Below are 14753 nucleotides of genomic sequence, written 5' to 3'. Positions count from 1 at the left end.
ACCCATCTCCCTCACCCAGTAAGGGCTGACTAGAAGGACCTGGTAGAAGACAAGACAGATGGGCTGCGATTGCTGTGCGAGACCCCCGCAGATAATAAATAACCGTAAGCAGGAAGAGAAGAGAAAGGTACTAACATTGTTCACAGCAATATTTAATCTTACAGATGTAACAGACCCCATGGCGAGAGTGTGTTGGGTCTAAGATACCTGGACGGAGTCACTGGCTGGGCCTTTTCCATTGCAGTTGCATCTCTCACATTGGGCTTGGAAGTGCATCGCTTGACTTAGCTGCTTTTTTGGTGTTCCATGGCTGGATGATGTGGTTCTTTATGTAGGACGGGCTGGGGAATGGTGGTGAAGCACGAGGCAGTAGGAAATAGGCACCGGAAGTAAAAATCTGGAAGGATTGAATTTCCCCCTCACTCCACCTCCTCCCGCTCTAGACTGTAAACTCCCAGGTGGGCAGGGATAGGGTCTGCCACGCTCGATTGTCTTGTAAACTCCCAAACCCTTAGTACAGTGCTTCGCCCAAGGTAAGTGCTTAACAAACACCACTGATTGATTGGTTGACTGTCAGGGATTGGGGAAGGATGGGAATGACTGCATCCAGTAAATGCTCAGTAAATACAATTGACTGACTCAATATATGTTGGAGCGGAAAAACTTACAAGACCTTGGCCTATGGGAGAAAATATTTCTCCTTCTGCTTTCGGTGTTGTTCCTTACTTCCGGGAACTAGCCCGATCCTGGGTATGGCACTGAGAATTTCTGCCTCATAACACTTGCTTGACGGTGGGTAACACTTGCTTTGCAGCATAATCAATACTGAACATCAGTGCAGCCCGATGAGAATGACATCTTACTTTTCGGTGCTAAGTTGCAGACAGGCATCCTGAGACCCGTCCTGCTTTTTGCGTTGCTTAAAACAGAAATGGGACCCGAGTGGTCCTCCCACTGAATGGGTGTGAGATTCGATATCAACTCTGGTGGGGAAGTCTGAGGCAGGCAAGGTGGGGGCCAGAGGAAGAGCGGAGCCGCCTCTCTAAAATGGCAAAATTGTGGCTCCAAGTTAGAAGAAATCTAATCCAAGATAAAATGAGGCACTCACTACATTTTTTAAATGGTATTTGTTACACGCTCATCAGGTGTCAAACACCGTTCTAAGTACTGGGGTTATTACAGTTAATTAGAACAGACACAGTCCCTGTCCCACATGGGGCTCACAGTCTGAGTAGGAGGGAGAACAGGTATTGAATCCCCATTTCACAGTTGAGGAAACTAAAGCACAGAGCAGTTAAGTGAGTTGTCCATGGTCACACGGCAAGCCCTTGGCAGAGTAGGATTAGAACCCAGGTCCTCTGACTCCCAGTCCCGTGCTCTTTCCAGTAGGCCATACTGTTTCTCACCCCATTTCTGCCAGGATAGAGGTTCGGCCTGCATCCTCTATAGTGTGGCCACAGAGGGCACTTGAGAATTCCAGACGTGTCAGACACTGCCCTCCCCATTATCAAAGTCCTACTAAAATCCTCTCTCCTCCAAGAGGCCATCCATGACTAAACCCTTTATCTTTCCCAACTATTTGCCCTCCCTTCCGCATCACCTATGTGGTCCATCCCCCTTAAGCACTTTGATCCTCACCCCACTCCTAGCCCAAGTACTTTTTTTAAAAAAAAAGATTTAAGTGCTTACGATGTGCCAGGCACTGTACTGAACGCTGAGGTAGATACATAGTCCCTGTCTGAGATGGTGCTCACAGTCTTAATCCCCATTTTACAGGTGAGAAGTGAAGTGACTTGCCTGAGGTCACAGAGCAGACAAGTGGTATAATATAATAATAATAATAATGATGGTTTTTGTTAAGCGCTTACTATGTGCCAAGCACTGTTCTAAACGCTGGGGTAGACACAAGGTGATCAGGTTGTCTCATGTGGGGCTCACAGTCTTAATCCCCATTTTACAGAGGAGGTAACAGGCACAGAGAAGTGAAGGGACTTAATAATAATAATAATGTTGGTATTTGTTAAGTGCTTACTCTGTGCAGAGTACTGTTCCAAGCGCTGGGGTAGATACAGGGTTATCAGGTTGTCCCATGTGAGGCTCATAGTCTTCATCCCCATTTTATAGATGAGGGAACTGAGGCACAGAGAAGTGAAGTGACTTGCCCACAGTCACACAGCTGACAAGTGGCAGAGCCGGGATTCGAACCCATGACCTCTGACTCCCAAGCCCGAGCTCTTTCCCAGTGAGCCATGCTGCTAGAGCCTAGTTCCTTCTGACTCCCAGCCCCATGCTTTAACCACTAGGCCATGCTTCTTCTATACTTACATTCATATTTACTCTGCCATTTCCCCACTCTGTAATTTATTTTAATGTCTGTCTCCCCCACTCTCAGGATCACACCTAGAGAGTTTCCAGTCCTCTACTAGTCTCAACTACGGGAGGGAGAGTCAAGCAGAGGCCTGTCCATTCCATTCCTAGATTGGCCAGTGGCTAGCGAGTGGAAGGCAATCTGCCACAAGTCAAAACTCCCCCGTGCTGGGCAGCAGCGGCAAGGGAGAGAGTCGAGGGCAGAAACTCAGGTTTAGGCGTGGAAGGAGACAGTGGTAAACCACTTCTGTACTTTTACCAAGAAAACTCGTTGGATCCACTACGGGAACGATTGCGGATGGAAGTGGAGCATACTGGGAGAGATAATAATGTCGGTATTGGTTGGTATTTGTTAAGTGCTTACTATGTGCATAGCACTGTTCTAAGCGCTGGGGTAGATACAGGGCAATCAGGTTGTCCCACGTGAGGCTCACAGTCTTACTCCCCATTTTACAGATGAGTTAACTGAGGCACAGAGAAGTGAAGTGACTTGCCCGCAGTCACACAGCTGACAAGTGGCAGAGCTGGGATTCGAACCCACGACCTCTGACTCCAAGCCCGAGCTCTTTCCACTGAGCCACGCTGTTTTTCTGACGATGTGTCCGTGACGTCGCTATGGGTCGGAGACGACTCGACAGCATAAGACGAGACTCCCTCGCTAGTCTGAAAGTCCACTGTGGGCAGGGATCTTGTCCACCCATTCTGTTGTTTTGTACTCTCCCAAACGCTTAGCGTAGTTGTCCTCATACAGTAAGATGCCGGAGAAATACCACTGATGGATTGATCGATTGTTGTGAACACACATAATTCCAGGCTACCTCCAGTGAGGCTTCTGACCCCCTATTTGCTCCAGAGCCTTTGTGGTCCCCTGGGGCCAGTCGCCAGATCAGGTTGGCAGCCTGTTTGCCCTGCACCGTGGGCCATGGACACCCCAGCTTAGAGCCCCGCTGCTCTTCCCCCGCCCTTCTTTTCTCCTCCCTTTCCCAACTTCTTCCCCTCTCTTCTCACTCTCTCCCTTCCTCTTTTTTAGTTCCTTTTGCCCTGGGACAGGAGAAGAGATACTAAAGAGGAGAGGAAGGAAGAGAGGGTCCCAGGGCAGTTGGCCTGAGAGAGAGGGGCCGGGAAGCCGCCACAACTTGAGAGCTCTGTGGCGGAGGAGGCGGGAAGGCGGGGAGCTGGGATTTCTAGACAATTTCTGGTGGTCCCCACGTTCCGCCCTCCCCCACACCTGGGTTTGCATGCTCTGCAGAGCTCTGCCGTGTTGGCTGGGCCCGCAGCGTCACCTAAATATGGGCCCAGATGGGAAGCAGCATGGTCTAGTGAGACGAGCATAGGCCTGGGAGTCAGAGGAACGGGGTTCTAATCCCAGCTCAGCCACCTGTCATGCTGTGTGGCCTTAGGTGAGTCGCTTAACTTCTCTGTGCCTCAGTCTCCTCATCTGGAAAATGGGGGTTAAATCCTATCCACTCCTGCTTTTTCTGTCCGACTTAATTATCTTGTATCTACCCCGGCGCTTAGCTCGGTGGCTGGCACGTAGCACTTAACAAATACCCTAATTATTATTATTCAATAGATGCCACAACTGATGCCCAGTTATCATTTTACTGCCGCAAAAAAAGTTTGAAGGTCAATCTTTTTTTCACATTGCTGTTAAAGGTAATTCTCAGCAGTTGGCAATCCTGCAAGGTGCTGGAAGCGAAATGCCAGATAAAAACGTCTCCGGCACCGCCATCCTTACCAGACAGGGGACAGACCGGCTGAAAACCAGACTGGACAAAACCGGATAGCTGGCATTCCAATTAGTCTCCCCAGAGGTTCCAATTCCCGGGAGTCCCCTTCAGGAGTGAGGCATCACGTTCCCACCCTGCACACCAGTTTCACCTGGGGAGTTCTTTCCGCACGGGGTTCACAAAGACAATACGGGTTGGAAATATTGGGCCGGGGAGGAGGGGTGACTGAGCTCAGGGAGAGAAGAAGGGGAGTTGGAATGTATAATGCTCTTGAAAGAACTTGGCTTGCTCGTCACACTTTCCCTCATCCCCCCGGAGTCGGGTTCTCTCTGCCACCTCCCTGAACTGGCACCGGCACTGGAGATTCAGACAGAATGCCCCGGGTGGCAGGGATGACAGAAAAGCCAGGTCAGGGAGCGGGCCATTCCATTCTCAGCCTTCCCGTGTCCTTTCAGGAGAATAGATATTAAAAAAGAAGAATCCCAAGGAGAGGTGCGGTGAGCCTCTGCCAACCCTGGCTCCGCTCGCGGGAGGGCTGGATTTTTAAGCAGATGAATGGTTGTCAGGAAGCAGCTCCTTGGCACCGGGGGCAATCAATCTCACCCCGAACGCCAGGCCTGCGGCAGAGGCCCCTCTGGAGGCGGTGGCTCTGCCAGTTCTATCTGTTCTTTCTGGGGCAGACTTATTTACGGGAGCCAGAGAGCAAAGGGAATCTCACTCCCCCTCCTCTCCCGAGGCCTCCTCTGCTACTCTTAAAAATAGCCCACGGCTCAGAGGAAGAGCAGGGTCTTATTACCTCTATCACCTCCGTCCTGCCCTGCTGGCTCACACCTCCCCTCCAGGCCCCAGCTCCTGCCTGGGAGGCCCTGGCCATGTTTGGGGGTAGATCCTGGGCCTGCTGTTGCGTGAATACCCTGTGTGAGCAACTCTTCCCCCCTCCCCCCCACCCCAGAACTTCCCAAATGGGCAAAGAGCAGCCTATGAGGGGCGGCAGGGGGAGTCCAAAACCATCCTGGGCTTGGGCTGGAATCTCGTGGGCTCGAATCGGTTCACCCAGTTTTCCGTGTGCGATAGAGGGAATGGTATCTGGAGGGGAGGAGGCTGTTCGGACTCAAGTTGGGGGCTAAAAATATACCTCACCACTCCTCGCCCCGTTCCCTAGATCCCTGGGAGGTCCGCCTCGGCCCTGGGCGGCAGCCCACTGACTAGCGAGAGCGCGGGGCAGAAGTCCGGGCGGAGCTCTTGGTTTTGGAATTGGCCTTTCCCGCTCCCACTTTAAAAGCAGTCCGATCCAAGGGGTCAACCTGGGAGCCCCACACCCCCGGCTCACGTAGTGAGACTGGGAAAGCCCCTTTGTTGGGTTGTGTCTCGGTTAAATGAGGGTCAGTCCTTCTTGCATCTTCCTGACTGCGCAGGAAAGTAGGGAATGTTAAATGAATTGGAAAAAAATTTGGAACAGAACGGGGAAAAAAGAGGTCTAATAAAAGCTGAGTCCCTTTAGAACCTGCCGTTCTCAACTTACCTGGCTTCTCTTGGATGTAAACATGGCTCTCAAACAGGGTCTCGGGCTAAGGGGGTCCCTTCGGACACCGAGCTGGGCGTCAGAAGGCCCGGGTTCTTGTCTGGACTCTGTGCCACTTGCCTTCTGAGTGGCCTTGAACTAGTCACTGCACTTCTCCGAGCCTCAGTTTCCTCATCTGTAAAATGGAATTTAAATGCGGACCGAAACCCTGTGGGGGCGTCATGTGGGTTAGGATAAGGACCAGGTCCAATCTGATGGTATTTATATAATAATAATTAGGACATTTGTTAAGCGCTTACTAGGTGCCAAGCACTTTTTTAAGCTCTGGGCACATACTAAGGGAGTATGAGAGGAAAGCGGGAGTCAAAACAGACAGCTGCCCAGGGCTTTCTACAGGAAGGGGCAGGTGGGCACCATCTCTAGAAAGGCCACAGAACAGATTCCCCACCTTGGGAGCCGGTAGGACTGCGGGGTCTCTGGGACTCAGCAAGTCCAGGTGAACGCCGCTCAGACGCCCGCTCTGAGTCATTCGAACAGGGGAATCTTCACCCCATTCTGTCCAGAGAGGGCATTCCTGCATCTTAGGTCAGCCGGACCCGCCGCCGGGAAGGGCAGGATCCACCTGTACCCAGGAACCTCGCTGCAACTCCGGGGCAGAGAGCGATGGACTCCTGTTCTCTGCCGGTGGGGCCGTGACGCTGCTGCCTGTCCACGTGGACACTGCCTGCTCGTGTCCTTGGGGTGAAGGGAGATGAGGAGAGATGAGAGGGCATAGACTGTAACCTCCGCCGCTCCCAGCCCATGCCCTCTGTCTCCCCTCCCCTCCTCTGTCTTCTCCCACTTCCTCTCATCTCTCTCCCTCGTCCCCTGGCTTCCTTCTCCCTTCTGTTTTCCTCTCCCCTCTCCTTCCTCTCTTCCGCTCTCCTCCCTCTCCCCTCTCCCTTCCCCGCTGGCAGCAACAGCTGCTACTTCGAAGCAACCACACAGAAGAATGACGTCATCTCATTGCACCGTGCACAGCGTGATGTGACGTCGTCACAGGTCCCGTGGGGGATAGACCTTGCGTGATTGACTCTCTGCACACCAGCTGCTCGAAGGTTTCATTTTGCTTGGCTCCTCTGCATGAAGAGATTGCTGAGCCTTGCCTCCGTAGAAGCAGAATTCAATAAATGCTAGGCCGGGTCGTTTCTAATAAATTGTGGCCCGCTGAGATTGGGCTAAAAATTGGCCAATTCTGGTCGACAAAGCAATGAATTTACAGTGGAGGTCAGTTATTCTTATCAGAAAAGGCCCCCTTTTTGCTGTTCTAAATAAAACAGCACAATTAAATAGAATCTTTCCTCCGGAGTGCTTTACAGGCATGAGGTCCTGTGTCGCTGAAATAGGCATGGGAGATAATGGGCACGATGGAAGTGTTGTGACTCCCATTTTACAGATGGATAACCTGAGACTCAGGAAGACACAGTGAGTTCCTAAAAGAACTGGGATCAGGCTTCCGGGGCTTGTGACACCAACCCCCCGCACCCTGAGTCCCCAGCTCAGCCTGACGAGAAGCAGTGTGGCCAAGTGGCTAGAGCACAGGCCTGGGAGTCAGAAGGACCTGGGTTTTAATTCTGGCTCTGCCATCTGTCTGCAGTGTGACCCTGGGAGAGTCATTTCACTTCTCCGTGCCTCAGTTCCCTCGCCTGTAAAATGGGCATTAAGACTGAGCCCCGTGTGGAGCACGGACTGTATCCAATCTGATTAGCTTGTACCCACCCCAGTGCTTAGTACAGAGCCTGGCCTATAGTAAGTACTTAACAAACACCATAAGCAAAAAATTGCTGGCTGTAGTTGTCATGATCTCTCCTTGGGATGTTTCTCCCCTTGCCTCAGTGGTGTTAGCCAGCTCAGGCTTAGACCAAGCCAGTCGTTATGCCCCGAGTCCCTTAGAGGTCGGACCACTTCAGTCAGATGTCCACTGTGGGCAGGGAGTGTGTCTGTTGTTTTGTTGCACTCTCCCAAGATCTTAATACTGCACACAGTAAGTGCTAAGTAAACACGATTGATTGACTGATTGACTGATGGATCGATGCCCCTGGTGTGCTGTGGACAATGCCGTGGAAGGTTTCTTCATTCATTCATCCAATCGTATTTATTGAGCGCTTACTGTGTGCTGAGCACTGTACTAAGCACTTGGAAAGTAATTCAACATTTAAGAGAGTCAATCCCTGCACACATCAGGCTTACGGCCTAGAAGTGGGGAGACTGACATCGAAACAAGTAAACAGGCATCCATATAAGTAAATAGAATTATAGATATATATACACATCAAAACAAGTAAAGAGGCATCGATATAAATACATAGAATTATAGATATGTACATATATGCACAAGGGGGGGGGAGGTGGGTTGGGAGGGGGTGGTTAGCGCAAAGGGAGTGAGTCGAGGCGACGCGGAGGGGAGGGAGATCTGAGGCAAAGGGAGGCTTAGTCTGGGAAGGCCTCTTGGAGGCGGTGAGCCTTCAGTAGGGCTTTGAAGAGGGGAAGCGTGATTATTTGGCGGATTTGAGAGGGAGGGCGTTCCAGGCCAGAGGTAGGACGTGGGCCAGGGGTCGACGGCGGGACAGGTGAGAACGAGGCACAGTGAGAAAGTTAGACCCAGAGGAGCGGAGTGTGTGGGCTGGGAAGGAGAAGGAGAGAAGGAAAGTGAGGTAGACAAGGGGACAAGGTGATGGAAAGTTTTGAAGCCAGTAGTGAGGAGTTTTAGTTAGGGAGGTTTCTTGGTAGCTCTACACCCTGGGCAGACTTTTCCTAGGGCGGATCTACATGGGGCACCGAAACATAGGAGCCAGCTGTTAACTTCTCCTGGGCTCCCTTCTCCCCACGGCGCTGCTTGCCTCCCTGCCCTCCACACCTCTCTCTCCCCGAGTGTTCACTGCAGTCACGCAGGGCTTAAGACTCAGTTTCCTCCTACTCACTCCCTGGCTGATGGACTGACTAACAGATGGACCGATGGACCGAGTGACAGACTGCCTGCCCAACTAATGGTCTGACTGGCTTGCGGATGGGCTGACTGGCTGATGGACCAATGGACAGACTGACAGACCGGTTGCCTGCCTGACTAGTGGTCTGACCGGCTGGTGGACAGACGGACTGACTGACTAACGGACTGACTGATGGACCGACTGACTGATGGACCGGCTGCCCGCCTAACGGTTGGTCTGGCTGAAGGACGGACGGACGGATGGACTGGCTGATGGATTGCCTGCGTGTCTGGCTAACAGACTGCCTGATGGACCGATGGACTGATGGATTGGCAGACTGGCTGCCTGCCTAACGGTCTGACTGGCTGACGGACGCACTGAGGGACTACCCGATGGACTGACCGACTGAGACTTGGCTGCCCCCCGACTAATGGTCTGTCTGGCTGATGGAAGGTCTGACCGACCGATGGGCGGACTGGCTGACGGGCTGCCCGTTGGACTGATGGACCGATGGGCCGACCAACTGACTGACAGACCGCCTGCCCGACTGACGGTCTGACTGGCTGATGGACGGACTGACTGATGGACCGATGGACCGATGGGCTGACCGACTGACGGACCGGCTGTCTGCCTAACGGTCTGACTGGCTAACGGATGGACTGATGGACAGACCCACTGATGGACTGCCTGCCTGAAGGACCGAATGATGGCTCGATGGACTGACCCACTGACCGACTGACTGCCTGCCCGACTAACGGTCAGACTGGCTGACGGACTGACCAATGGATCGACCGATGGCCCGATGGACCGACCGACTGACCAACCGACTGCAAGCCCGACTAAAGGTCTGACTGGCTGCTGGACAGACTGACCGACCGATGGACCGACTGATGGCCCGATGGACCGACCGACCGAGGGACCGGCTGCCCGCCCGCCTAACGGTCTGACCGACGGTCCGAGGGATGGCCCGACTGACGGACCGGCTGCCGGCCGGACTGACGGACCGATGGATGGACCGAGCCCCCCTTTCCCTCTGCTCCCCCTCTCCTCCTGCCCTCTGCTCTTCCCCCTTCCCCTCCCCTCAGCACTGTGCGTATCTGTACGTATTATTTATCACTCTATTTTGTGAATGAGGTGTATATGTCTACGGAGCATGGTGGCTCAGTGGAAAGGGCCCGGGCTTGGGAGTCAGAGGTCACGGGTTCAAATCCCGGGCCAGCCACTTGTCAGCCGGGTGACTTTGGGCAAGGCGCTTCACTTCTCCGGACCTCAGTTACCCCAACCGTCAAATGGGGATGAAGACTGTGAGCCCCACGTGGGTCGACCTGAGGACCCCGTACCTACCCCAGCGCTTAGAACAGTGCTCTGCACATCGTAAGCGCTTAACAAATACCAACCTTATTATTATTATTGCTATTATCATCTTGAGGATATATATCGACGGCAGACTACTTGCTGTGTTCTGCTCTGCCGTCCGTCTCCGCCGTTTAGACGGTGAGCCCGTCGTTGGGCAGGGACGGTCTCCGTCTGTTGCCGGATTGTCCGGTCGAGGCGCTCGGTCCGGTGCTCCGCACACAGTAGGCGCTCAATAAGTAGGAGTGGATGAATGAACGAACGGACCGGCCGCCGGCCGGCCTGACGGGCGGCCTCGTGGCTCCCCCTAGCGGCCGCCCCGCTTTCTGCTGCGGCGGCCGCTCGGCCTCTCCCTCCATCGCCTCCTCCTTCTCCATCCTCCATCCTCCATCCTCCATCCTCCATCCTCCTCCCGGTCCTCCTCCTCCTCCTCCTCCTCCTCCTCCTCCTCCTCCTCCTCCCGCTCCCCGTGCCCGTCCCCTGCCGTGAGACTCGGCCCTTCCCGCCATCCCCCCCCCTCCCCGTCCCCGGCCTCGGCGAAGGATGTCCATCCGTCCAGCGCGGCCAGCCGCCCCGGGGCGGGTCCCCTTCTGTCAGAGGCTCCGGATAAGTTTCCCCTGAAAGGAAAGGCTCCCGGGGCCCGCGGAGGGGGCAGCGGGGGCTTAACGACTCGGGGCCCGCCGCTCGCCCTCCCCAGGGGCCCTTCCATGAGGACCGAGGCCGGAGCCGCCGCCGCCGACAGCCCGCGACAGCCCGCGACAGCCGCCCGACATGACATCGGCCACCGAGTTGGAAAGCCCGGGCGTCCCGCAGCAGTACGGCCGGATCAACGCCCGCTGGGACGAGGCCCCCGACGAGCTGGACAACGACAACAGCTCTGCCCGCCTCTTCGAGCGCTCCCGGATCAAGGCCTTAGCGGGTAAGAGGACCGGCTACCTCCCCGGGGGGCCGCAGGGCCCGGGGGGGGGCGGGATCCCGTCCCCCCTCCTCGGTGCCCAACTGGGGATGGCACACGGCGGGGCCGCAGGAGCTGCGGGGGCCCGCCGTCGATGGGGTTTGTCGAGCGCTCACGCCCCGCCGACCGACGTGCCGAGCGTTTGGCGCCGTCCGAAGCGACGGAGCGGGTGGGCATGGCCCCCTCCCACGGGGAGCGAACTGTCTGGCGGCCCGACGGTCCGGACCCACCGGGGGAAGGGGTGAAGCTCAGAGAAGCCAAGGCCCCGCCGAGGCCGGAGGCCCCGGGCCGGGCACCGGGATCCCGCGGCCTGCTCCGGCGGACCCTCGGAGTGGCTCCTCCTGGGCCCGGCCCCGAGGATTTCTGGTGGGACTTCACTGGTCGGCGGTCTTCCCATCTGCCCGGAGCGGGGCCGCTCCACGGGGCACCGGCTCGGGGCCTAATCTCCGGGCCTCGCCCCGTCTGCTCTGGCCCCCGGCAACTTCCCGGGGAGGTTGGGCCAACGAGGTACTGTCGTTGATGATGATGATGGTATTCGTTAAGTACTTACTATGTGCCAGGCACTGTTCTGAGAGCTGGGGTAGAGGCAAGGCAATCAGGTTGTCCCACGCGGGGCTAACAGGCTTCATCCCCATTTTCCAGATGAGGGAACTGAGGCCCAGAGAAGTGAAGTGACTCACCCAGTCACCCAGTTGATAAGCGGCGGAGCCGGGATTAGAACCCACGACCTCCGACTCCCAAGCCCGGGCTCTCTCCGCTAAACCGCGCCGTTTCTGGTATCGGTGGTATTTATTGAGTGCTTACTCTGCAGAGCACCGTACTAAGCGCTTGGAAGAGTATAATGCAGCCGAGTTTTAAGAGATACTTCCCCTGCCCCTAATGAGTTTACAGAAGGAAAATAAAAAGGAGAGAGGATGGGACTCGAACCCACACACATAGGGCACAGCGGATTAGCAGTCGGCCTTAACCACTCGTCCACCTCGTCACACCTCACTTGGATGAAGTTGGACTGGTCTGTGCCTACGCCGACTGACTGGCACCCACAGCCGAGAATTAAGATGGGGAAGCAGTTGGGGTTAAGAGACAAAAGTCAAAGTTCCCAAGTGGCAGAGAGTGATCTTCTCTTCCTAAACCTGCACTGTTTACAGTCTCTCTCTCGTTTATAATAAAGATAATAATAATAATAATAATAATAATAATAATAATAAAAACAATAGAGGCATTTGTTAGGTACTTCCTCTGTGCCAAGCACTGTGCTAGACGCTGGGGGTAGATACAAGACAGTAGATCTGACGCAGTCCTTGTCCCACTTGGGGCTCACAGTCTAAGGGGGAGGGAGGGCAGGTATTTATCCCCATTTTACAGGTGATGAAACTGAAGAGCACTCAGTTGCCTTTAGTTGCCCCTCGGAGTTCTCTATCTTGATTATCCTTTCTGAGAGGTTCAAGGATCACCTCAGCCCAACTAGATGGGTAGGGAGGAATTCCTGATCCTAGTCCTGTGGAAGGCAAGGAGAGTGAGGAAGAGGCTTGCCCCTGAGAGGGGCCTAGGAATCACTCGATCCATTCATCCATCAGTGGTATTGATTAAGGGAGAGGCCGAGTGAGATCAACTCCTTATCCCTGATCTGCGTGACTCTCATCTTTAAAAACTCTAGAAGGTCCCCAAGTTCCCCCCTGTGTTAATGTTTCCCTCTTCACCTGCTGGATCAAGATACTTTAGGTTCTTGCCTCTTTCTCCAGGACTTCTGCCTCCCGCATCTAGACCCAAACCTAGGTATCATACCCCGGTCAGGATTTTCCCCTAAACCTGGGCCTTGGGGCCGAGAAAGAAGTGACTCACGGGAGAAGGCAGAGGAGCCATGTCCTCTCCCAAGTCACCCACCTAAAGAAGTCCGCAGTTATATTGTACTCTCCCAACTGCTTAGTATAGCAAGGAGATGCTGTACACTCTGTGGAGCAGCGTGGCTCAGTGGAAAGAGCACGGGCTTGAGAGTCAGAGGTCATGGGTTCTAATCCTGGCTCCACCGCTTGACAGCTGTGTGACTTTGGGGAAGTCACTTAACTTCTCGGTGCCTCAGTTACCTCATCTCTAAATTGGGGATTAAGACTGTGACAACCTGATCACTTTATATCCCCCCCCAGTGCTTAGAACAGTGATTCGCATATAGTAAGCGCTTAACAAATGCCATTATTATTATTATTATTATTGTTGCAGTATTCTGCACACAGTAAGTGCTCGATAACTACGGTCGATCGATCGATCGATTGATTGATTGATGCACATAAGAGCTAAGGTGGGTGGGGTGGTGACTACCCAAGTGCTTAGGAGTTGTGGAAGACCTGAAGTAGCAGTAAACGAAGAAATGGGCTGGGGAGATAAGCAATTACTTAGGGAAGGCTTCCTGGAGGAGATATGATTTCAAAGATGGAGAGGGCAGACCATTTTTAAAGGGGGAGGGAGTTCTAGGCAGGAAAGAGGACCTGAGCAAGAGATTGGCGGTGAGAAAGGTGAGAACGAGATCCAGTGCGTAGGTTGGCTTGAGAGGGATGAAGTGTGCAAGTTGGCGTATAGTGGGAGAGGAGTGAGAATAAGTAAGGGGAAAGAATGGACTGAGTACCTCACATCAATTAGTCAGTGATTTTTATTGAGCACTCATTGTGTGCCAAACACTCTGCTAAATGCTTGGGAAGATACAATCCAGCAGAGTTGGTAGACGCAATCCCTGCCCACAAGAAGCTTACAGCCTACAGAGGAATTTACTGAGGATTTTACCGAGGAGTCTACGGAGGAACTACAGTCAGTGGTCTGGAGTTTCTGTTTGAGGCAGAGGTGGATGGGCAGCCTTTGGAGGTTTTTGAGGAGTGGGGAGATGTCTGGAGAACAGTTTCAGAGAAATGATTTGGGGAGCAGAGGAGTTTAATGGACTGGAAAGGAAAGGCAAGGAGATAATAATAACAATAATAATAATGGTACTTGTTAAGTGCTTACTTTGTTCCAAACATTTTTCTGCAAAGAGTCTGAGGCGGTAGTCACGAGAGAGAGGTAGGTTTTCGGAGGGGGTAAACTTAGAGATTCTACGGTGGCTAGTGCTGATGAGATCAAGCGTGTGTCCAATTTGGTGAAGTGGTGTGGAGCAGGAGGTCGTCAGAGTTGTGGAGCGAGAAGAAGGGGGCAGCTGGGAGAATTGCCTTCTCCTCTCCCTTACAGTACCAGGTTGAATCTTCTCCTGGAGTAGTAGGGTGGTATTAGCCGAGGGCCTGGGTGCTGTTTGGTTCTGTGTCCGCCCCTGCCAACCTCCTGCACTTGTTCCCTTTGCTGTTCCTGACTCCCGCCCCCGCCAGCAAATGGGAGGGATTGTCCCTCAACACCAGAGAACCGGCCGGGCATCAGAAGGCTCCTGCCTGGCAGCCAAATCTGATCTGCATCTCTGCTCCCCCCCCAGGCACCAGAGGGATTCTTTCCTTCCCCCAAGTGGAGAGAAGAGATGCGGTCTCTGCTGCTGTCCGGCTGGGAGTCCACAAAGGGGGCTGGAGATGCACTGGGGAAAAAAGGGGAAAACTTGGGTGCTGGCAGCCCCCGGTAGTCTCGACCTTGGCCTGTGTGGGTTGCTACTGGGTCTCCCACTCCTACTTACACACAGTCACGGCAGCCAGGGCTCCCCCCCGACTCTAACTCGGATCCCTGCTCTGACCCCACCTGGGGTGGGAGAGGAGGTGGGGGAGAACACCTGCATGCAGAACAGGGAGACCGGCAGTAACCTCCGCTAGCAGAGGCCGAGACCACCACACTTATCCCCATCCCTCTCGCTAGGCTTGCCGAATGCCGAGAATGATTTATATATGTGGCGTGAATAAAAA

The 14753-nt window shown here is 54.0% G+C and overlaps 1 protein-coding gene and 1 long non-coding RNA gene across 4 annotated transcripts in view; one reads left to right on the top strand and one right to left on the bottom strand.

The window, feature by feature from the left end:
- Positions 1 to 14753, top strand: part of SPTB (spectrin beta, erythrocytic) — a 152823-nt gene that overhangs the window by 44700 nt on the left and 93370 nt on the right. Inside the window, exon 2 of the mRNA XM_029059295.2 lies at positions 10636 to 10857. Coding sequence (XP_028915128.1) covers positions 10710 to 10857 — 148 coding nt within the window. The 5' untranslated portion in view covers positions 10636 to 10709. The remainder of the gene's footprint in view (positions 1 to 10635; positions 10858 to 14753) is intronic.
- LOC103170099 lies at positions 137 to 10093 on the bottom strand. 3 transcript variants are annotated; one of them, XR_005659862.1, is made up of 3 exons: positions 9983 to 10093; positions 6068 to 6354; positions 137 to 341 (listed from the first exon to the last, which is right to left on the bottom strand). It is a non-coding gene; the product is annotated as an uncharacterized LOC103170099 (long non-coding RNA). The 3 variants fall into 3 exon arrangements; XR_003757766.1 differs by lacking the exon at positions 9983 to 10093 and adding an exon at positions 8988 to 9325 and having other exon boundaries at positions 137 to 397; XR_485963.2 differs by lacking the exon at positions 9983 to 10093 and adding an exon at positions 8988 to 9325.

This window comes from Ornithorhynchus anatinus, chromosome 1 (assembly GCF_004115215.2).
Source record: "Ornithorhynchus anatinus isolate Pmale09 chromosome 1, mOrnAna1.pri.v4, whole genome shotgun sequence".
NCBI lineage: Eukaryota > Metazoa > Chordata > Mammalia > Monotremata > Ornithorhynchidae > Ornithorhynchus > Ornithorhynchus anatinus.
This window is presented reverse-complemented; position numbering and strand designations above follow the sequence as displayed.